This window comes from Motacilla alba, chromosome 17 (genome assembly GCF_015832195.1).
Source record: "Motacilla alba alba isolate MOTALB_02 chromosome 17, Motacilla_alba_V1.0_pri, whole genome shotgun sequence".
Taxonomy (NCBI): domain Eukaryota; kingdom Metazoa; phylum Chordata; class Aves; order Passeriformes; family Motacillidae; genus Motacilla; species Motacilla alba.
Window position 1 is genome coordinate 3,309,161 of NC_052032.1, and position 24,515 is coordinate 3,333,675.

Genomic DNA, 24,515 nt, shown 5'->3' on the forward strand with positions numbered 1-24,515 from the left:
GGTGAAGATTCAAACCCTGTGTTTGGCTTTGTTATTGCTGTCAGCATCATCCCCTGAGAGAGAGATTTCCATGTCAATTAGTGACAAAGTAAAAATTTGGTTGGCACCATCTGGGCGTATTTTGCATCCCCAGCCCCTCTTGTCATCGCTTTCATTGGCCAAGAGGCCTCAGTCCCCTCTGGTGCAGACCTTGCACCACAGCAGTGCAGCCATTGCAGCCATGGAGAACTCACATCTCCTTTCAGGTATTTTCTCTACCAAAGTTCAGTCCAACAATAGCAGAAGAAAGGGCAAAGATCCTTCAATCTGGTGAGGAAAGGGAGGGAAGAAAGATTAAATGGTACCAATAAAAATCTTCCTGAACTTTGTTTATCAAGACTTTTTAGAATCTTCCTTGGTACTGGGCTTTGTTCCTTCACACCCTCAGTGTCAGCAGTTGCAGCCAGCTGTTCACGAAGCAGAGCTTATTCATGAAATACTTCTGTCCTCTGGAACCAACCAAAAAGCGCTAATGCTTGATTTATGCTGTAATAAACAGGAACCCTCCTCAGTGCCTCTTTATCCCCAAAAGATGATTTATCTGTTCCCAGCCACTTTCCTTCTTCTGAGTCCCAGTCCATGAATCTCCGTCCTGGGACAGAGTTGCTCTGAGCCTTGATACAAAAAACACTGTGAGTGCTTTGTGACTAAGTGATACCACTGGAACAACTCCAAGACACCTCTGATCTGTGTTACAATTTTCTTGTGATCTTTTTGGGCACCTGGGACAAAGGGCTCAGGTACTTTGATGGTGTCATTCAGCCACTGTGGTGGTAAAACTGTGGTGACTTCAGAGCTGATCCCAGCAGCACAGCTGGTTGGTTTCTTTTCTGTTTCCTGCCTTTGTGGCACCTTTCCAAAAAGATTTAACTCCAAAAAGCTGATGTTCCATGCCATAGTGAGGTGGCAGAGATTTAAGTTTGTCAGAGGGACAGCAGTAAGAATGGGAATTCTGCTCTCAGAGCTGCTCAGCAGAAAAGCCGTAAACATTGTGGTACCAACTAGATCATCTCTCCTCTTTTTTAATAGCCTGCAGGGAAAAAACAAAGGACTGGTTATCATTAGCCACACAGCAGGCTTTATCCAAGAATATCTGCCTCACTTCTTTTCATTAATTTCATGAGAGTGGGACAAAATGTATTTTGTCCCAGCAGAAGGTTTACAAATATTGTTCTGCTTTTCTGCAATTCTGGGAAATTAGAACATGCTAAGATCATACAGTTTGGCCCAATACAAAGGGAAGGAGCAAGAATAAACACCCTTGCCAGAAAGACTCATTCTTTGTGTTATTTGGTATATTGCTGGTTACAAAACAGGGAAGACTTTGAGCTCATGACACCTACCATGGCTGCTTTTCAAAGAACTTGAAAGAAGCAGCAAGGGATCATAGGAAATCATGCTCAGTAAATGCCATTTGATGTGGTGAGTTCTTGCACCATCCTATGGCTAACTGAGACGTTCCTTTTATGTAATATTGGGCTTGCACATCAGGCTTCACCACAGGATTCCATGGACAGATAAGGAAGCATTCCCCTTGGTGCCTTCTTAGGAAAACGTTGATGAAATTCCTGAAGCAGTAAAAGTACTGGAGTCTCTTCAAGCTCCCTTGATCCATATGGCCTACCAAATACTTGCTGGAAATCACCCCAGAATAACTGTCCTGGGGACAGACTTTCTCAGCATTCACATGTGTGCCCCAAAGGCTCACAGCCCTTCATTTCTGCCTCAACAAGGGGCAGGATGAGCTGTACAAGCTCTGGTCCATTTGCAGCAACCTCAGGTTGGCACCAAACCAAGGAATCATAGAACCACAGAATGATTTGGGTTGGAAGGAACCTTGAAGATCATCCAGTTCCAGCCCTCCCTGAGAGCTGAAAACTCTGAGTCCTTTTCTAGCACTTGTATTGGACAGTTCAGCTCTGTTCATATCGTGTCACACAACATTCCAGGCATACATAAATTAGACTTAAAATACATGCCTGACCCATTTGTAGGAATTTCCATAGTGGTTTTGAGCAGCAGTGGGTGTGACAGAGCTGTGTGTGAGCACACTGGGCTAGGGCATGTGGGCCAAAGCAGTAGCAACAGGAGGAGGAGGTGGTGGCTAATCCATAGCCCAAGGCAGCCTCAGACAGGTGACTGAGCTGCACTTCGGGGCTCTTCCATGGAGTACCAGCTCAACTTCTTTTCCTTCTCTTCTGCTGGAAATCTCTTCATGAGACATACTTGAAAAATATGGTCAGCTTACTCTGGAGGAGGGAGGCACACTGAATGCCCTTTTCCAGGAGCTGAAGTTGTAAGAAACACTCCTTGATTCCCAATAAAGCACTAATTTCCACTTAATCCTAAACACTAAAAAGAACAGAAGAAATTCTTCAAAGCTCTTCAGTTCCGGGAGCTTGAGAACTTAATCCCCTGCCTCGAAGAGACCATTGTGCAGCTCTTGACATCAAGGATGCCTGCATTCACATAGGTATCAGACAGACATATAGCAAATACCTGAGTTTTAGTCCAGGGATTCAGTGTTAAATGTCCAGTTCTTTAATTAGCAGCTCCAGGGCTGTTTAGGAGGTGAAGAGTAATGCTGTCAAGGACAGAGCTGATGTATCTTGGTAGTTGTCACCCAAAAGCCAAGTCCCAACAGGAAATCCTCTGTTCTCTCTGTTTATTCTGTCCTCTGTTCCAGATGTCAGGGATGTTAATCAGCTGGGAGGAGTTGCATCTGTTCCCATGCTAGCAACTGACATTTATAAGTCTAGTATTGAATTCTGATACAGACAGGACTGCAGTGCTAAAGAAACTATTTCTATATGATTCCACACCCTAGAAACAGTAGGAGTTTGCTCAATTTAGCTTGACCCACAGTCAACTTTTCCAAAAGCTTTTTTCAAGAAACATTTTTTCGCCAAGACTCATAGAACTCATGGTTTCTTTCATGGATGTTATCCATTAAGGAAAAAGATCACTGTCTGGTCAAACTGCAGGATGCTTGAGATGAAGGGGGTCTATAAAATCTATGGAGTAAACTATCAGACATCATTAAGAATCCTTGTAGGAGACAACAGATTAAAGTATTATTGTACCCCCCTGTGTTGATGTAGACCTGTTTGTCTCTGAAACCTCACGTGAAAGATTTGCAGTGCAGAGTCTGCAGATTGGTCAGGGATTGAATTTTCCCCTTGCTGCTGGGCAGCACCACATCCTCTAGGATCAGCTGCCCCATGGATGCTTTCCAGCAGCACCTTACCATCTCTGCTTAAACAAATGAGGTGGAGCTCATTCCCTCCCACAATATGCAATGTGACCATGAGTATGAGCTGGTTTATTCTCTTTGCTGATCAATTCAAATTGTACCATTTCTCACACAGACCCACAGTTTGATCATGTCCAGGCCTCTTTCAATGCTGTGGGGCCTTGTATTAATCCCCCTGGTTTTCTCCCATAGCCATTGGTGTACAACTTCTCTTCAGCTCTGGTTGTGGGGTGACCTTTGCATTTTTAATTAACATCAGCTGAATCTTCTGTATAAATTCAGGAGGATGCACCTTTCACACTGAAAAAGAGGCATAGCATAGTTCTGTGGCAAGCTTAGCCAGGTGTAACACATCTGCAATTCCCATTCTATCCCTCAGACTTCTTTTCTGATAGGGATTTAAGCCCAATTCTTGCAAGCAATAGCTGCCCCTTGGGGAAATACAGAGCAGCCACCTCCACTGTGCTCCATGTACAGCACCCACAAACAGGGTGCATTTGACTTTGCCTCTCATGGACTGTTAGACCTGGGCAAAGAGGATTTCAGCTGGGCTTTTTTTTTGCAGAGGCTGGGGAAACTGAGTGGATGTCTTGGTTTGTCTTCTCTTAACTGAAGTGAATAAATTGTCCCTCAAACACCCCAGGATCAGGACAGTGTGGAGCTGTCCCATCACTTTTGTACCTGCCCATCATGAAGGCACGCTTGTGCAGAGCGACTGGTTAGCCAATTTCACAGTTTGTGATGCCTTCTCCATTAGATGTAGGTCAAGACACCCATTGACATCATAATATACTCCTAAAACTTTGATCATGGATGATTTCAGAAGGATGGAGGGGCTTCAGAGAGATGCTGATCATAATTCCTGTAGGGCTCTGAGGGGATGCAGTGACACAAAGCCTCAAACAAACCTGTCAGGGCTACTGGGATATGCAGGAACCACGACCATATTTGCAAGATGTTAGTGAAAGCTGTGCTGTAAAAAAGTGTGATGCTGATAGCCACTGTCACGTTTCCTCCTTTAGAGGCAGATTCATTGGGAAGTAGGATGGACACATCCCCACCCCATAACACAGCAGTGTGCTTAGACCAGGAATACAAACCACTGCTGTCAGAAGCAATTGTGAGATTGCTCCATTGCAGCTGGAGCAGAGTTCCAGCACCCACATACTGTGGAGGAAGATTAAGAGCATGTGCTCTACTGGGGTCAATGAAATCCTGTCCTTCTGTTTGGTTCAGAGTGGATTTGCAATTTTGAAGTTTCTCAGGGTAACTCAACTGAGACTACCTAGTTTGCATGTAATTTCAGCACTCCAAATTACCATAAATTTGCAAGAAGTTGTTTTTGGGTTCATTAATAATGGATGGATGGCTACACCATCAGAGTGCTTGCTCTCAGCTTCCAAAAGTATCAGGGTGAGCTGCACTGAGGAAACTTCTTGGAGTAGTTAAATGCTTGGGATATGAAACTCTAATAAACCTCCAAAAAGCCAGGAAATTTGGAGTGAAGGCTGAAACTCCATACCTAGTGCACCCTACTGGGTCTTTGTATTTCAGAACATGTTACGTTTGTTCACTGAAATATCTCCAATGTGGAACTCTTTAGGGTGGAGTTTCACCTTTAACTCTAAATTTCCTGGCATGTGTGAGTTTGAAGTACATGCTTAACTTCTCCCCGGTGCTGTTTTTCATTTTTAATTTCCTTTCACTTTTAAAGGAGGGACTTTGCTAGAAGGACCCCTACTAAAAAGGGACCCTACTGAAACCAAAATTAGAGGGTTTGGCCTAATTTGATCTCTCTGAAATTCTTCAGGAGAACCACCTTCAGCATTTTCTTTCCCCTACCATTGTTTTAAAGACTCTTGTGGCCAATCCACCCCAGTGAAAAATATCAATAAAATCCACACCTTGCAGACCAATTATTTTAGAAGGAACCCAGATGTTTGAGTAGTATATAAGAAACCTTGGAAATATAGAATATCTCCAGTAAACTGCAGTTAGAGATCTGGCCATGGCCATTGACAGGGGTGAGCTGCTTGTTGTGAAATGCGCTATTTCCATTAATTCAGTCATTGCAGCAGCAGGCCATGTTTGCTGTTGACACTTGTTGGTTACATCAGTGATGGTAAAAGAGTGGAAACAGCAGTGGTTTGGAATGAGAGCAGTGGCAATTACCTGCAATGCTTTTAAAAATAATTTTGGCCCTAGATGTTGAAAAGATGTGTCATCACTGATTTGTGTGAGGGCAGCTTCAGCAGGCTTGAGTTACAAGGCTTTGGAGAATAAAATCCTTTCTGCTGCCTCAAAATGCATCTTTGCATTTTGGAGCTACATTGCCAGTAGACAATACAGAATAAATTTGCTTCTTATTCTATAACCTTGTTGTGTCAATAAATTGTGGGCTTCACTGAGGAGCTGTGGCAGTCAGCTTTCCCAACTCAAGACTCTCTTGGTTTTTCAAATCACTCCCATCAGCTTTGCACAGAGAATTTATCTTAGCAAGATGTCTACAGGGAAATTGGCAAAATACTGAATTTATGTGGTATTGGGCTTGTGAGTTCCTTTGACCTCAGGCTGGGTATGCTGGGAGAGTGGAGAGCCCCAGCCTGGCTTCCCTTCCCTTCCCTTCCCTTCCCTTCCCTTCCCTTCCCTTCCCTTCCCTTCCCTTCCCTTCCCTTCCCTTCCCTTCCCTTCCCTTCCCTTCCCTTCCCTTCCCTTCCCTTCCCTTCCCTTCCCTTCCCTTCCCTTCCCTTCCCTTCCCTTCCCTTCCCTTCCCTTCCCTTCCCTTCCCTTCCCTTCCCTTCCCTTCCCTTCCCTTCCCTTCCCTTCCCTTCCCTTCCCTTCCATCACTGTGGCATTGCACATTTTGCATGGATAATCCTGAAATTCAGAAGTTCTTGAGGATTTTCAACAACTTTCATTTATGCAAATGAAAATTCAAGTTGAAATCTGGGGACAAGTCCTGCCACAGGGTCCTTTGTCACCCACCAGCAGCTCCATGCTGGGACCGGTACCCTGAAGCACCAGAGAGGAGGAGCAATTCCCTGTATCTTTTGCTAAGCTGAGTATTTCTCATTCCAACACATAAAAGTACTTTGTCACTTCAGCAGGAGACAATATTCCTCTCCTTTCACCCTCTCCAGTATGGCCCCATCAACATCCTTGTGTTGTATTTCCAGCCTCGACTTTGTAATACAGATCACAGCTGGTTGGTTTGAATTTCCCCTGAGTTACCCAGGATGCTGCTGAAAGCACAGGAAGAGCAGAAATGCTTTAATCAGTTAAATCAATCAAACAAAAAAAAAAAAAAAGGTAGAGTAGAACTTAAAATTTACCCTGCAACCTTTGCTACTCACTGCGATGACGTCTTTGTCCTATTTCTTTAAGTGCAGGATTTTATTGAGACTTGGCAGAAGGGTGAAGTGAGGAAGACACGGGAGGGGGTTTGCTGAGTTAAAAAAGGAAAAAGAAAATGTCAGTGAGAAAATGGAAATACCCTGATGCTCTCCAGCCTAGTGCTGGAGCCAGTCTCTCTCTCCCTCTTGCAGGGAAGGGGCTCCTTTTCCATTAGCTTTCCATGGCCATATTTAATGGGTTTGCTCTGACACGGAGCCAAGAAAGGGCTTTGCTGTGTGATGCCGGGTCCTGCGTGTGTTCAGGCATCCACAGCTGCTCCCTACCAAGGGCTGCCTTTTGACTACTGAGGTATTTTTTTATAGCCACATAGGGCAACTATTAATAGATGAGATTTACCAAAACACAGAGCTACGCAGTGTGGTGTGGAGGGGAAGAGGGAAACCTGTGGGATTTATGTCAGGAAAATTCCATGTTGAAATTATGCTGGAAGACACAGTAAAAATGAATATGCCAAGAAGGGGATTTAGTCTGTAACTTTGGGCCATGCCAGCATTTCTCCTCCATTAAGGATCTGCCCCATCACATGAAACATGTTGCTGAATTATTTCTTCAGCATTAAAAGGCACAAAGTGTACAGAGGATGAAGATAAGACACATAGACATGAAATATCAGCTTTTCTGAGATGGGATTAAATACCAAAAGGAAGCGGAGGCATTCCTGACCCTGGAGACATTTCATTTTGATCAGACATGGGATTAGGGGTAAAATGTGAAGAATTCCACATGTGTGGATGGAGGGAGCTCATCAGAATTTTGCCTCTCTGTTTATTGATTCATTTCTAATTTCCATGATACAATGTAATGAGACTGGTGGCCCTGTCATACCCACAAATCATATTTGTGTATCAAAGACGATAGGTTTGGGAGCATTGAGCAGAGAGAAGTGAGACAATTAAAGCTGCTTTTGAAGTTAGAACTCAGACATTGATTAAATATCATAAAATCCAGATGATATCAATTAATAGACCCATCACTGTAATCATCTGCACATTTTTTGTGCACCTTCCAAAGGCACAATGGGGAGTTACATCCCCAGCCAAGAAAAGATCTACTGACTATTGGGAGAGTGTGGGTATAAAAATCCCCTTTACACTTTGAAAAACTTTGGTTTTAATTGCTTTGTGTTCCCTTAATTACTTAATTTGATTTTTTTAATTGAAAAAGAGACAGAGAGAGATTAACTAGTGACAAATTCCAAGTAAATAAAGAGTGCTGTACTCATTTAGAGAATGTGGGTAGACACCAGAAAAGCCAGGGCTTACTTTGATTCACGTGAGTGTGAGAGAGAATGGAAATATTTCCAAACTATCTGAACTGCTTAGGTTTGCACAACTGGCTGAGAACAATTACAAAACAACATTTTTTCTGTGATCTCCTGTTTCCCATGAGCTTGATGATGCTCTATTCCTGTCCTCAATCCCTGAAAATGGATCTGGAGGCAAACACAGGCATGCCTGAGGTATAGTCATAATTGCATAAACTTATATTATTCAAAACACCTGAATAAGTTTGGGCTTGGCATTTCTGGTTAAGGGGTTTTATTTTGCCTTCATGCTGATTCCTCCCAAAATATGAGGTGTCACTCTTACTGCACTGAGAGCCGAGGATGAGCATTGGCTATTTGTAGTTGTTTCTCAGTTCCTCAGGGAACGGTTCCTGCCATCTGTTCACTGCAGGTATAGACATGATTGAGAGAATTAAATCTTAAAAGTCTTTATAATTGCTGGGAAAAGGTAGATCCTTCTACTAGGATTTAGAGCATCAAGTTTGGAGCCTGAAAACAGGAATCTAAATTAATTCACAGTTCACATCAGGCTCCCCCATCATGCTGTGTTCCTTGACAATCATTCCAAATTTCCTATTTTTAAGTACGTAATGTTGTTCCAAATGGATGTTCTGCTTTCTGCCTGGACTAAGCTCATATCCCAAACTCTTTGAAGTCCACAGAAAGATTGAACTCCCAAAGACCTTGGTCTTTGGCTTCGATCTCCCCATCCAGAGAACATGAGAGGCTGGGAGCCTCCCTGAGACGAAGGGTGATAGCTCAGAGCAAAGCTCCTGTAGAACAGAACTGCACTGGAGTAAGCAGGAGAAATGTTCTGGGTAAGGATTGATGGCAACAGTTCACAGCATTATAAAAATCACTTCCCTTTTGCCTCCAGCATTTTTACCACGATTGTGTCAGTGCCAAAACCCAGAACACACTCACTAATTCCTCCAGAATTGATCGGTCATGATAAACTTCCAAACACAGAGTAAAATACTTCCTTCAGACACATCAGAGTGTTTCTCCCAGATTGCCTGGAGAAATCTGTGCCATTTGATTTCCCTCCCTGCATCCAATTTGATTCAGAAAAGGGCTGCAAGTTCCTGGCTCCCTTCTCATACACTCAGAATTCTTCTGACAGATTTACTTTTGGGGATAGATTTATTCTCGTGTTTGTGCTATAAAATGTCCTATTTATGAAGGGTGATTAGACACTGGAGTGGGCTGCCCAGGGAGGTGGTGGAGTCACTGTGCCTGGAGGTGCTTAAGGAAAGACTGAAGGTGGAATTTAGGTCCATGGTGTTGTTGACAAGGTGGTGTTCGGCCATAGGTTGGACTTAAAGACCTCAGAGGTCTTTTTCAACTTAATTGACTTAGTGATTATGTCTTATTTCAGGCTCAAACCTTCAATTATTCTCATCTTGATCAGACTCAAATTTCTTTTTATATCCTGCTGGGAACAATACCTGAAGGATTTATTGTTTTTGATTTATAAAACCATCATGAGGAGATAGTCCAATAGTGCTTGCAGGATGCCTTCTCTTCCCTCACAACTGAATAAGGCATGACGTCAGGTTTTGCAAAGTGCTTGGGCTGGCACAGAGTTGTGGAAGTGAGGGAATTCATAACAGTCCCCTCTGCCTAGGACAAGACATCTCATGCTAACAAAGACTTTCTAAGTATGGGTTTGTGTAATTCGGGGTCTGTGTGCAGAGACAAAAAATAACAATCTGCAGTTTTTGCTGGACCCTTTGCAGAGTTGGTTTTGTAGCCATTGAGATCTTAAGTGCTGTATTGACACATCACCAAAAAATTACAGGAGCGAGCCAGAGAAAAGGCTGATGTGCAGCTGAATGAGCAAATACGGTGCAAAATTATGGGAAAATTAAACTGCATGGCCTGTCCAGAGCAGTCATGATCAGGACAAAAGTTACTCAAGAAATTTGCCATAAAGGAAAATTAGAGTTTTCCCCTTCTTGTGCTATCATTTGACAGTGGAGAACAGATCTCTGCATTCTCACAGCCCTCTGCAAGAGGTCTGGGTTTGATTCACATGGATCCACAGCCTTGTGGTGCCAAAACAGGCAATTTCTGTACTCATGTCTGAAGGCCAAATATATGGGTATGATTTCCTATAGTTTACAGTTACATGCTGGATCAGAGCTGTGTGTTTCATAAGCTGCCAGCCCAATTTAGCAGGGTCTGGGGAAATGTGTCCCCCAGGGAACGCTTACAATCAGCCTTGTGTTTTGGGCTGATAGTGCCTGTTTTCTGGTACACACGTTAGCAGATCCATATGTGGGGAAATCCAAACGTCCTTCCATCCAACCCCTGACCTGGGCACTGGCTCAGGCTGCTGCCCACTGCTGATTTTCTGCTGGCTACTTCCTTCAGTTCAGGAACTGTCCAGTCTGGGAAGCACAAATTTACAACAGGGATCTGTGCAGGAGCTGTGGGTCCTGCACAGGTTTAAAAAACAGAAATTCTGAAAGTTCCTGCGTGTTTGGAAAAGGCTCGTTTACATCTTTCCTCCTGTGTCTTGTCTTGGGCTCAGCAGAGAGAAATGAGGGGCAGGAATTCAATGTCAAGGAGTTCATTGTGTTTGTGGTGTCTGTTACCGACGCTGTTGGCATGTTTTTCTTCCCAGCAGTCTCCTTGACAAAGGTATGATCTACTACACCTCTCTCCTGCTCTTTTATTCATTTCTTTCTGTTTTCCTAGAGAGCAAGAGTAGAAATTAAAAAAAAAAAAAAAAAAAAAGTTGGCTTTAGGAAGTAGACTGTCCGCAATATTTTCTTTTTGCAACTCTGAACTATTTTCACTGCAGGTGTGTTGTTGTTTCTGCCAGATCACCTGGCAATTGACTGTGGATTCTGGGAACTTCAAAGCTAAATATTCTCATGTACAATTTCTGTTTCAGCGACTGACATTTTCTATTTCCTTGTAATCTCGTCATGGCTGGGAAAGAACAAGAGTAACCAGCTTTTGTAAATCTCATAATATTTAGTAGTCCTTTTCATCTGACTATTCAATTTTTTCTCTTCCTTAAAAAGTGTGTTCAAGGCTTCACAGCTGAAGATAAAGATTTATTGTTATGATCCATCAATATCCCCTGAAAAAAACTCCCTAGAAACCAAATAGAGAGAAATATAATTCCTTTGTTGTGACAGAGATAAAAAAAAAAATCTCCTGAACCTTGAAAATGTGAGGCTTCTCTTGCAGGACACTTGGTTTCCTTGAACTGAAGTCTCCATCACCAGATCGTGTTCTTTGTGATCTCACTTGGGTGTCTCCTACACTTTTCTACACAAGATGAAATAAGAAGAAATTTCAGCCAGTCGCATTTAAATCAGATTTTCATTTCTTTCTCACAAAAGAGGAAGATTTGGATTATCCTAACCATTGATGGTCTTCCCACTGCAGCAGGACCCACTTCATGCACAATCCTGCCAGGAGGTTAAGAAAGGAGATTTGAAAGTCCATGAGTTGTAAAAATGAAAACAGAAAAGAAGCGGCATCTCCAAAGCAAAAGGGATGTTTTGCAAGCTGCATATTTGGAGTGGTTATTTTGGCCCATCAACTCCAGAAGGATCTGCAATAAACATGCTAGGTCCTTTGTGATTTTATGTGATTTTATTTTATTTTTTATGTTGATGTCGGCCTGATTCCAAGTCGCTCTTCATTCCAATCTCAATGTATATCTCTCTTTGTGGCACGGGGTTTATGTGCAGGGAGGATTAGTGTCAAAAACTGGTATGAAAGGAGTGAAGAATTTGATCTTGTTCTTTTTTCACCCTGCATTTTTTGCTGTGTGGTAATTAGGGAAGATGCTGAAGGAGCAGCCCCTTAAAGTGCCAGCAGCACTGTCAGGGACAGTGCCACTGTCCCCTTCTGCAGGAGCAGTAATTGCACTGTGAGCACCCCATGGCCACAGTGCTGCCAACCCAGGCCTGTGTGCTGCTTTCCAAAAATCCCAAATATTCAAATATGTGAAAAAAAATCCTAAAAATCCCAAATATTCCCACATATGTCACCCACAGAGCCTACCCAGAATCCTGACCCATTCCACCCACAAAAGGCTGCTGCTGCAAGGGCAGAGAGCACAGGGAGCAGGAGCCCAGGACAGGGCTGTGTCCATGGGGTAATTCCATGCTTTCCTGTACTCTACAGAGGGGACACAAAGCGTTTCCCAGTGTTCCAGAAGTGCCAAACCAAAGTCACTCCAACTGTGGCTCCCACGAGTCCCACCAGCAAGGCAGACGTTTGGGCAGGCTGCAAATGTGATCTCAAGCCTGATCCAAGATAGAGATGAGGAAGGCAGGCTGGACTTGAGTGTTAGTACTATAAATTTTTTTGAAAATTTTCATATAGAAGTTGCTCTTAATCTCATTATTTAAAAAAAAAATCTGTCTTAGTCACAGGTTTCCTCTAGATCTCTAAATTACAGAGGCTCTACCTTACTCTTTCCCCAGTTCAATGGAGTTATGACAGGCTGCATTCCTGACCTCTGGTGTTTTCATAAAAACATTGAGGTTGATTGAAACCAAAATGTCCCTTGTGCTGTTTTGCAGTTTTGTGCCCATATCTGTTGGATGTTCTTGAAAGTTTTGGGTTGAGAGGTGGTAGATGCCAAATATTAGAACAGTGGCTGCTCCCTCATTGAAAGCAGAGCCTGGTTCCACAAGAATCTATTTATGAAGGGCATGTGCTGCTTTGCCTTCAGGAATGGTGAAATTATGGGATTTGGGAAGGACCAGCTTATTTTAGGGAGAACTGATGTTCCATCTGTGGAGCACCAGACCTTCAGGACTTTTTTGGAGATTGTAAAATACAAGCCAAAGATTGTAAAATATGAGTGAAGGCTCGTAAAATATGATTAGTGGCTACCAGCAGAAAACTTCAAGTATCTGCAACACAGGACACCACTTATTAAAAAGAAAGATGATCCATATTATCAGAGAATGCAGGCTCAAGGGATAGAGGAGCTAATCCTCGCTGTCAGTTTTCCCATTCAGAAGACAAGGAAAAATATTCTGTTTGCCTATTTCATAGCTTCTTCACTCATGGTAAAATTTCTTGAGGGGAGGCCCAGCACAAGGGGTTTTGTCCTGCTTCAGCATCACTTCAGCGGGTGGAGGGGGTTTGGAGCAGTGCAGGGCTGGTGTCAGGGCTTTGACCAGAATGGAATTTCTCTCTTCATGTTTAGGAAGCTTTCTGAGGCCCAGAGGGGAAGCAGTGTGCAAGTGCCAAGCAGCACAAGTGAGAGTTAAACTAGCCTGAAATTTATACACCTTCCTCTATGGGTTTGAATTCTCCTGTGTACGTGAATGAGGTTGGCTGCAGCCAAAAGAGGTTTTCATGAAGTGGCAAAGGAAATCTGTTTTAACAGAACAGGTTCCTGAAAATATCCTTATGCTACTTCTCTCTTTATGGTTTGACTTTTCTCCTTGTTACAATGGTTCAGGCTGGAGAGTCTGGAAAAACATCAGGGTAACCAGGGCAGAGGGAATATCAGATGGAGATGAGGGATAGATAAGAGGCAAATTACAGTACATTTCTCATGGGTCATTTGGCTCTAGTCTTGAAAAGAAGAGAAAAAAAAAATCCAAAGTTGTAAAAGAAAGAAAAAGAGGCAATCAAAACAAATAAACCTGCCAGTGTTGCTGATTTCAAAGGCTTGTGAAATGTGCATATATGCTTCATAATGCTCTGCTGTTTTAAATGAAATGTTCCATCCTTTAATCCTACTCACTGTCTCAGAAGTTAATTGTACAGTAAGATCACAATTCTCTCTGCCAAGGCTTTCCCTTTGTTTTCTGGGTTTTTTCCTCCCTGCAAGTTGGCCAGCCAGAGTATCTTTTCCTAGTTCTGTGCAGTTGGTTATTTTCTGTAGTATATTATGGAGTTCTGTGTAGCTTAATAATTTGTTATGGTCATGCAAGGAAATGGGGCTTTTCAGTTCTTGCTGCTTGAGGGAGCTCAAAAGTTGCTCCACTCTTGGACGTAGACCCTGCAAAAGCAGAAGGCTCAGTGATCAGATATTTATGGTCTGTAGCTCTGCAACTCTTTCTAAACCTACGTAAAGGTTATCTAAAGGTGGGATGTAAGAACTGGCCAGTAAAGCCTGGAAGGATAAAGAGAAAGAAGGAACATATAATGTTATATACATGAAGAGCCATCCCAAGTTTTTGCCCAGAGCTCAGACAGAACATGTTAGACATTTGAAAATTTTTGCATCATCTTTTTCCCTGAGCCTCTGCTCTTTCTTATCCTGGCCAGAACCAGCAGGAGAAGTGCCGGGGGGAAAAAAAAGAGAAGAAAAAAAAAAATCTGTTTTCACTGTATTTCTGAATCTGAGCCCAGGTTTGTGAAGGATTTGGCAAGGATTTACAAACCTTTGAGAGAATCCGTGTGGAGATCTAAGGAAACCCGCCTCCCTCCTTTACAGAGCAAGTTGCCTTGGCCAGAAATTGGGCAAAAATTGGTCATTGCAACTGATGTTTCCTTTGAGATTTTTGGATTTGAACTTGAAGCTGCACTTTGAGAATCAAATTTTGCTCTAACTCTAGATTTACACTGGAGCAAATACATCACAGTCAGTGCTGATATTTGTGTGCAGCCCAGTGAGAGCTGAGGCTGGCTCAGAGTGCAGGCTCACATGAACAAACCAAGAGAGGACCCAGAACAAAGTCTGGAGTAGTCCAGGCACCAAATTTATTCCAGCCCTTTGCTGTGGTTCAGCCAGTTAAGTAGATCCTGCATTAATAACCTCCAGGAGTTAAGTGATTGCATGAAATAAAGCTGTACCATTTATTGAAAGTCTTTTCTGAGGTCACAGAAGGCTGAGCAAGGATGCACCCTTAGTGTTCTAAGATGTTAATCCTGATTTTAGAACTTAACAGCAAATAATTTCCTTTATGTGTTCTTTTTTTCCTCTCAGTCCTATGGATTTATTGTTACAGTAGAAATTTGTGTATTTCTAGGACTGTCCTGCTGAAAAGCCTGGGTTTCAAAGCAAATGGAGTGAAATTGATAACCTGACAGTTGTAAAAATTCTCTACTTTCAAGCAAGGAGGTGCTCTCAGACTCTGTTGCAGGATAAAGAAAAGCCAGATCCAAAGGACTCCCATATTTTGTACAGTAAAGTTCTTATTTTTCTTCTATAATTTTTTTACATATTTGTTTAATTGGGTGAGTAAAGCCTAAGCCACTATCCTAGTGGTAGAATTAATTCAGTTTGGAAAAGGGAAACCTGGGATCAATGAACACCCAGAGTTTTATAGCCACTTTGGCTTTTATTTTGCATTATTTTTTGCTTAGGGGTCAGTCTTGACTGTAAAACCTGTCAGTGATGTACAAACCTCTGGTCCAGCTTTAGCAGGCTCACCTGGATGCATTGACAGTGTCACAGAGTGCCACAGAGCTCAGCAGGGGCCACAAATCTGCCCAAGGAGCTGGATTTACATTTGAACAATTATCCTAAGTGGCTTTTCTTGGATTCTTATCATCATTATATTTTTTTGCCAAAACATTTCTCCTCTCTTGTAACAGAAGATCAGATTTGGGGCCTGCAGAGGACATTTTGCTACAGCAGATAAACTGAAATTCTTTCAGAGCTGCCAAGCCTGCATGTGCTGACAGTGCTTTGCAATTTATGCTTGTGGACATGACCTAGCGACTGCCTGGGTTGGATGTGGCTGGAATTACAGTTGCACACTTGGATTCCAGTGTGAACACAGGCAGTGATCTGGATCCAAACTGGGACCTGAAGCCTCTCACTTGTAATATTCTGGTTCTGCTCTGTTTCAGGCTCCGTCCCAATCACTGAAAGATTTATACCTTTATCAATAAATTATCATGACTTTTACTACACTTACACCAGTGTCTTAAATTAACACTAAACTCAGTGTAGATGAGGCACGCTTCCTGCTGCACATGATTTATGGCAATCCATCTGAAATGAGGAGCAAAATTGAATTTGCCAGCAAAGACAAATCTTTAACATCAGGTCAGACAGAAATTTTATTGCACGTCCACTGCTAAAGAGAGTTTGTAGATTGTCTTTTTTTATACAGTTTTCTATAGACCTGTAACACTTCAGGTTAAAAAAAAAAAAAAGAAACAAAAGAAGTTAGAAATATTTGGAGGTCTGAAATCTCTCCTGTGTCTTTGTGTCAGGTTGGAGGTGACAGACAGGACAAACGTAGCAGTTACATGGCACTGATAAACTCTCAGCTTGAGGGCTGTGTCCCCTTTTGATGACCTGCCTTTGGGAAAGATGTGGAGAGTGCAGATAAGAGCATCAGAAACAAGCAGAGGTCTTAAAAGCAGTGAGAACGGCTGAGGAAATAGGATGGTTTTAGCCTAAAAATGAAATGATGTACAGGAGATATAGCCTTTCAAATAAGTAATAGGTTTGGTAAAGCAGAAGGGAATCAAATCTCCCTGTCAGGGGTTGAATGGCACAAATACTCCTCTAATAGAGCAAAAAATATTTAGGTTGACCTTTAGAAAAAAAAAAAAAAACCAAAACAAAACAACAACAACAACTTTCTGACCATAAAGGAATTGAAACAAGGTCTGCAGGTTACTGGGACAGTGACACAGTCCCTGTTATGTGTGGTTTGAAGTGAGCTAAATAAAAATTTGCTTGGTGACACAGGAAGATGCTTTAGCTTAGGGGTGAAGGGCTGGCAGCTGTGGTCTCTGGACATCCTTTCCAGACTCACTTGTCTGTGACCCTATGACAGAGGGCAAAAGGCAGCTCTCACACTGGCATCAACACTGCCTCTCCAAAAGGACAGTTAGCTGTCAAACCACCCAGGACTGAGAAATCACTAGAGGAAAAGATAAATTACAGCTGTGCACATCTGCCAAATGGTCCCATTTCAAGGTCAGCTTTCAGTGCTGTTGCAGTTGTGGCTCTTGCCACTATCTTCAGGAAGAATATCCTTTATCTCAAAACTGTTGTTGCTCTTCACTGCAGATACTGAGAATCTCTAGGTGTACACTGCACCCTGAAACCTTGGGCACTCTGTGTGGGTTGGACAGCCAGGACAGACACGTGCACACACTGACTGCTGTGGTCACTGCTGCTCCACTGAATCCTGGGGCCAGGATGAGACCTGGAGGGACACAGGGAACACCACTGAGACCTGTCAGCCACACCATGTTGGGAATCACACCAGGATCTGTCACAGGCTTATGGAGAGTGTTCCAGGGCTGTCCAAAAAAAAAAAAAAAAAGCTTTCTTTGTCTAAACCATGCACCGTGGTTTAGGCTGGGCTGACACTTCTGAAGAGTCTTGGGAAGAAGAGTGATTCACTGGAGCCCTGTGATTCCAGCAGATTTACCCTGTCCTGCCATGTGCTGAACACAGTAGGTAAAGGATAGGACACTCTATGTCAATTTTGGAAATTGAGATATTTTGAGGCTGACTTCCCAATTCAGGAGGTGCTGTTGGTTTTTGGCTGTTGTTGGTTGGGTTTCTTTTAAGGATGAAATGTGGTGCCTTCTGTTCCTAACAAACTCACCAGGCAGTTGCAGACCATTCTCCATCGTGAACAGATAGCAAAGTTCCTACTCTGTGTTTGGATGGAATCTTACAAATAATCTCTTAAGTACCCTGTTTGTTTTCTTGCTGTAAAGTGACACTTGTCTTGGAAGGAAAACAAAACAAAACAAAACAAAACAAAACAAAACAAAGGCAAATAGAGAATAACTGGGAGCAAACAGTAGGAAATTTCCTAACAATAAGGTCGGGAAGACTCTCTGTTCCTTGCTAAAACAACCAGGAGTGCAAGAGGCTGCAGCCCAGCCACATCAGGGAAACTTGAGGAAACCTCTCTCTGACCTAGAAGAAAATAAAAGGAAGAAGAGTAGTCAACCTCCAACAAAACTGATCAACTCCAGTCACTAAAACCAGGTTTAATATAAGTAAACCTAATATCAGCTGAGTTTGAGAGCCATTGCCAAATGTGTTTGTGGCTCAGCACAGGGGTTTGTGGCTGGGTTTGGATGAGGAGTGAAGGTCCAGCAAAGGGAGCTCCTCACAGTGGCTCCCACAGGCAGGTGGGGCTGGTGGCCAAGGGCTTCACCTCATCGCCTGGGGACGAGTCACAGCCCAAATGGACAGGAAATGGGTTTGACAGATGAGACAGGCCCCGGGATAATGGCTGGGTGACTGATGGGGTGGGCTGTGTGATGGGTAGGGCCACTGAGAGACACTGCTGGGTGAACTAAAAACTCCATTAGACTGAAACTGGAGCACTGCATGGGATCCATATCCCTGACTGAGGGCTGGGGTTCACTGGATAATGGTGAGCTGCTGCACAGAACAGTTTCAGAGGGCTCCTTGCATGGCAGAAGAGGGACAAAGAAAACAAAAACTGTGCATTGAACAAATAAGTCGATGAAAAGATCTGGGTGGGAATGTGAGCATTGTCTGATATGATTTGGTGTCCCAAATGGCCTTAAACAGCCCATAGAATTTCTATGTCTAAAACAGATTCCAGCAAAGGAGACCTTTTATGATGCACTAATAGGCTCATTAGGCTTTCTCCAGCAAGGCATGCTCACAACATCGTATGTTTTTTCCATTACAGGAATTACACGTGTTTTGTTGTGCTTTGGGTTTTGTTTTGTTTTCCACATAGACTTGCCCTGACAGTTCCCCCATTCAGGTTTATATTGGAGGTACCATCTCGAGCCAATGAATTTTATTAAATATGTTGCTGGCGCTCACAGAGAGATGCATAAAGGAAATATTCTAATGACAGTTGGAAAGGCTTTGATCCCTTTCCAAGACTGCACTCATGTCTTTGAAATGCGAGTTTGGCAGTGCTGGAAAGGCTGGGCTCTTTGGCTCTCTCTGGCACAAGCCCATGTGACAGACATAATGTCCTCTGTCAGGGGACCCACATAACCTTGAGAAGTGTAAGCAGGGCTCACAGATTGCACTGGGTCAGATAGTCTGGGCTGATAATGAAGCAGGGGGGAGGCAGCCTAGTCCAAAGCAATAACTGAGAGCTGTTTTGACCTGGTAACTGTTGGGTCTGCTGCCTGCGGCTACGGAGTTGGACATGAACTGCAAAAGTAGTTAATTTATGCCTCCTTGAGTGTAGGAATGTGGCGATGATGGATAGGGATGGGAGGTTATTAGAAACATGGGGAGGAAGGAGAGGAAGGAATTCCAGCTCGTGTTTTTATCTCTTACACACGCACACACTGGCTCCTCACATTCTCTTGCCTGCCTCATGTGTGTGCAGTGTCCAAGCCCTCACTGCCACACTCACATCTCTGCTCCTGCACGCTCACACAGGCACGCACTCACACACTTCCCGGGGCTCTGCCTGAGCCCTGGGCTCAGGCATGTTTACGTGCTGGGGGTTGCTGGCTGCTTCCATGAAGGAGTTTGCATTTATTGCCTTCCAAGCATGATCTACTTACACCTACACCCAGGCAGATCCTTTGCTAAAAATCCTCTTGGCATTCTATTCTTCCACCACTGAATGCATTCTGCTCACTCACAGCCTTCCCCTGGCTAGCAAAGTGGTCAGAGAAATATCAGAAACTCAAGTTCAAAGGACTTAGTAGGATAGATTTACATAAGGCATGAGTCCAGTCTCAGTGAAGCATTGCCATCACTGGCCAATTAGTTAAATGCTGTCTGCTCTGGATGTTTTTTGCAGAAATAATCCATGTAGCCCTGGATGTTGGAGCACATGGGCCATATGGAAGAGAAAGAGCAACTGTGGCCATACAGTGAGGAGATAAATGGGGATTGGATTGTGTAAACGATAAGCAAAGAGACAGCTGAGAATAAAGAAATATTAATTTAGATTATTTGAAACCATGAGGGAAGAAGAAGGATAAAAATGGTAATCTCAGGAGGGGAGTTGGATTATGGTTACTCCTACAGGGATTTGCATGTGCATAAAGCATCTGCATCCAGAGCCAACAGCACCGTCACTCCAGGCAGCAGGACCTTCTTCCCTGCTGGGATACAAACACATAAACATTGTTCTAATCAGACTAGGGGCTTCTGTTGCTGCCCCTCTCTCTTGCACGAAGCATCACATCACTCCCACATTGTCTGTTACACTTTTGCTCACTGTCAGTGATGCTGCCATAGGTGCAGGCATACACTGTCCCCTCCCCGTGGTCACAGCCCCTGTCACACAGTCCCCCAGTGCTCTCACACTGAGAATACTTGAAAGTGCACATCAGTCCTCACGTGTAATTTCAAGGTATTGCTCATGGATGTGTCTATGTAGGAGCCCATGCTTGCAAAAGATGTTTTCTAAGGCACAAAGAAGATCCTGGGAGAGCAGAGCCTCAGAGCACTGTGCAGATCCAGGCAGGACAAGCTTGAGGAGCTAAGGGGAAGGTCTGTGTATTTTCCATGGATGTGCTGAGAACACTGGAGAGATGAGAAATGTGTAAAGGGTCACAGTGCTGACCTGTCCTTCAGGACGTCATCCCCATTTGATTGGAAGATAAACACTGTATGGAACGGAAACATCCCCTTCCACTGGTGTCCCCAAAGAGCACATCTTCCTCCATGAGTCAGCCAGGGCCTGGGGACACCCAGCCATGATCTATTTTGGAGGCAATGACTTCAGCAAGTGGCAGGGGAAGCTATTGTGGAAATATGAATGTGTTTTCCATTTGGGAGTCCTCCGGGGAAGGACAAAAAGATCTTGGTGCTGAGCCAGCTCCCCCATTTTTTTCTTCACCCTTCTGGGAGCAAAAGCCTCGCAAAGTATGCAGGGAACCCTTCTCAGAGCTTATGGGGGTGTGTGGTTTGGGAGAGCTATGTGAGCCTTACACACATCCATGCACACTCACAAAGAGGGACTCCAGGAAGCAGGAATCAGCCTGCTCATGACCATGGTGGTGTCTGTTGCTTACAGCCTTTGAACCGTGCTTGGCTCAGTGTGATCCCTCTCTCTAGGGTCTCCACCTGTGAAGGGAACATACTACAACATGATCCCCTTCTAGCTTTTCTCTTATCACAACACTTCCTATCAAAAGCCAGCGTGAGCTGGAAATAGAGAATCAATGGGTTTAATCTTACATTTTGTTTTCTCCAGCTTTACTGTGAGCTGGAGCAGTGCAAGCAGTGTGGCACTATGGTATGTGCACTGGCAAGTAGCTCCTGTATTCCAGTATTGGAAAATTTACTCCTTTAAAGGAGCAAAATTACCTCCACCAGCCATCAACTTAAGGGATTGGCTTAGCTTGCCTGCAAACAGATTGCTCTGTGATTTCCAGGCATGCCAAAAGCTAAGGAGAAATGCTGCTCACCCTGGGAGAACCTGAGGAGCCTTAGGAATTTATTTCATGGTATAGTACCACTCCTGGGGGGAGCTTATGCAAGGAAACCTCTTGGCACAACTTTGCCTGTTGGGAACAGCAATTCCCAACCAGCTATGGGATGTCAGGGTTAGGCCACGTGGGTTTCAGTGCCAGTGACTGCCACTGGTGCTAAAGGAGTGGCTCTGTGAGCTGGTGTTAGTTGTGGTGCCAGCCAGAGGATGTGAAACTTGTTATTGTGAAGGAAAATTAGAGGTAACAACAACAAACAGCTTAGAGGAAATGTGCAAGCTAACTGCTGGTGTAAAAAGATTTACTGACCATAATACTTGGTTAATTACATTCATAATAAAGAGATTCCTATACTTATCTTGAGAATGTGGACAGCTTTATGTATTTACCTTGGATTTTGTGGCCCTAGTTAATCAATGGTCTGAAGTTTTAGATGAGATTCACTACATGAATGCAAAGTAATCAAAGTTTGGGAGCGGGTTATTAAAACATTTCAGGTGATTGATATGCAGGGTATTATAAGACCTTTGCCTGGATTGCAGCACTTCTTCAGTATTCTGTTGCTTTTGTGTCACCTTTAGGAAAAAAATGCTTTTCTTTTCCTACAGGGCATACTTGGATGTCAATGAACTCAAGAACATACTCAAACTGGATGGATCCACACACCTCAACATCTTTTTTGCCAATTCCTCTGAGGAAGAGCTGGCTGGAGTGGCAACTTGGCCCTGGGACAAAGAAGCCTTGATGCATCTAGGTGAGTGATAAAGATGTTTCTTCTTTGCAAAGCATTCTTTTGAGGCACTAAGAAGGAAAGACAAATATGCGTTAAGCTCTGTTCTGATTTCTTATCATTCCTCTAATATATAGTCAGGGGAAAAAAAGTATTTCACGATTCCCAGATACTGGCTCACAACCAGGAAAATATTAGGTTATAAACCCAAAGCATATTATGGTATTTGTAGATGATGTCAAGCTGAAAGTATTTCACCTTTTCAGTGAAGCTACTTTACAGGGCATTCACTCCATGGGAGCAGTTTGCAGAAGATTGGGGGATAGGTGTGGGGATGAGACAGAGGTCAATCTTTAACCTTAGCCTGTTACATTCTTATCTTTAGTTCGTTAGCAAGTATTCAATTAGCTCACAGACTGTAGCTAAAATCTGCTGCTATTTTTCTCTACCAATGTGCAAAAGAGCAAACAGCTGAGGGATTGTATTTCTAATGTTCACTTGAGTGGAACTGGAAGGAGTTCACTACCCTGCAGATTGCCTGGTGTGTTTCATAACCAGATTGCTGCTGGAACCTGGGGATCCAGACAAAGCTCTGCAGCTCCCAAATGACTCACTGCCACCTGCAGTGCCACTGGACCTGTGCTCCCTGCAGAACGTCAGAGGAGCCTCACAAGGTTCAGAAGGCACTGACTGAGTCACTATGAGCTTCTCCTAACTTCACAAACCTCCCTTGAGCTGCAAACCTGGTCTCGTCATCTCCTCTGAGCAGGAGGTCACATAGGTTTTCCAGATATTTCACCATCTAGGCTGGAAGTGAAATCCAGTTTGAGCCAAGTTAAATCTTTGTGATAGACTGTTTCAGCCAGTTTTTATATTACCCAACCCCATGTTGAGGTAAATAAAAAAGATGCAGTGGCAGTAAACCTAGATGAAGAGAACAAGGAGTGTTTATTATCCTTAAACATAGAATGGAAGTTGAGCTGTATGGAATAGCCATCAGGAATAGCAAGTCAGGGGGGCTTTTCCAAGATCAAAAATACCCCAAAGATGGGATATTACCGTGTCTTTATGGTCTCCTGTCTCTGCAGCAGAGAGAGGCTCCATGGTCAGGCCAAGCAGTTGGCACTGGCTGCCCTCCTTCAGTTTATTAGATGTTTTATTACAACAACCAGCTCTGCAGCTGCTCTGGAAGGAGAGTGAGCAAACTTCCCTTCCCAAGGAGCAGCACTTACACACTGACACTCCTGCTGAGCTCAGCTGGAACTGAAACCACTTCAACTCTGGCTTGCCTGCAGCCTCATCTCTGCAGGCTCCTGTTGGGAGCACCCAAACCAGAGGGCTCTGTAAGTGCCCACCAGTGACCGTTCCCCAAGACAGCATCTGGCAAAAACAAAGACAGATCTTAACCCCAGCCTTGACCAGCACCCACAGTGATGGGATTTCTGTCACTTTGTGATGACAACCAGCATGGATTGCTGGTTGTGGGTTTGATCCCTGTATGGGCCGTTTGCTGAAGAGTTGAAATTGATGATTCTTGTGTGTCCCTTCCCAGCCCAGAAGGTTCAGGGATTCTGTGAAACATTAGCCCCAGTGTCACTGCACAAGTGAGATATGGCTGCAACAGAGCTGCTCCTTCCCTAAATGAGGATTTTCACAGCTTCCCTTGGTGTTGCCATGGGAGGGAGCAGAGAACAAGGGGAGAGCTCCAGAGTGCCGAGGAAAACCTTCTGCAAGAGGGCTGGGGCTCGCCCAAAGCCCTGATGAGCTCTTCTGTCACTTCGTTAAGCTAATTGTCAGCATCATGCCTGAGCAAAACAATTTAAATTCAGCTCCTACAGAGCATTGACAGAGTTCATTGACCAAAAAAAGATCTCTCATGAAAAAAAATAGACATTGGACAGCAGATTAAATTTGACTTGCTAGGGAAAAAAAAAAAAAAAGAAAAAATAAATAAATAATGCTCATAATTTCCTGTCATAATAGCCCTCCCAGACCTGTGCTTGGTTTGTAAGAATTCATCTTTAATCTTTTTTACTCTCTTCTATAAATCCAATATGTACTTAATAAAAAATATGAAATATGTCCTGTGGTGCAGATCTAAAGGCTGGGATAGAGATTGTCTGGGTGAGGGAGTTTATCTTTTCTGTAAAACTGCAATTGATTTAGATTCTTGACAGCTATAAAAAATATAAATTTTCAACAAAGGCAAAAGTAAAATCTCCCTCTCCAGCTGCCTCAGGGTTCTCCAATGCCAGAACAATTTAACCAGCCTTTACTGGAGGCACATCCTGCTGAGGAATTTCACCAATATTCCTGCCACTGGAAAAAAAAAAAAAACAAAACCAAAAATAAAACAACCAACCAATCAAACAAACAAACAAACAAAAAAACCCAAAACCCCAAACTTCTGGAATTCTTTTTGGTATAGAGTACCCCAAAAAATATGTCTGGGTATTCTCTGCATATAAATGGCTCCACCTGGG

At 43.5% G+C, this 24,515-nt stretch overlaps 1 protein-coding gene across 3 annotated transcripts in view; it reads left to right on the forward strand.

The window, feature by feature from the left end:
- PAPPA (pappalysin 1) overlaps positions 1 to 24,515 on the forward strand; it is a 180,349-nt gene that overhangs the window by 29,654 nt on the left and 126,180 nt on the right. For all 3 annotated transcript variants that reach the window (XM_038156310.1, XM_038156308.1, XM_038156311.1), the window contains exon 3: positions 21,911 to 22,056. In XM_038156310.1, coding sequence (XP_038012238.1) covers positions 21,911 to 22,056 — 146 coding nt within the window. The remainder of the gene's footprint in view (positions 1 to 21,910; positions 22,057 to 24,515) is intronic.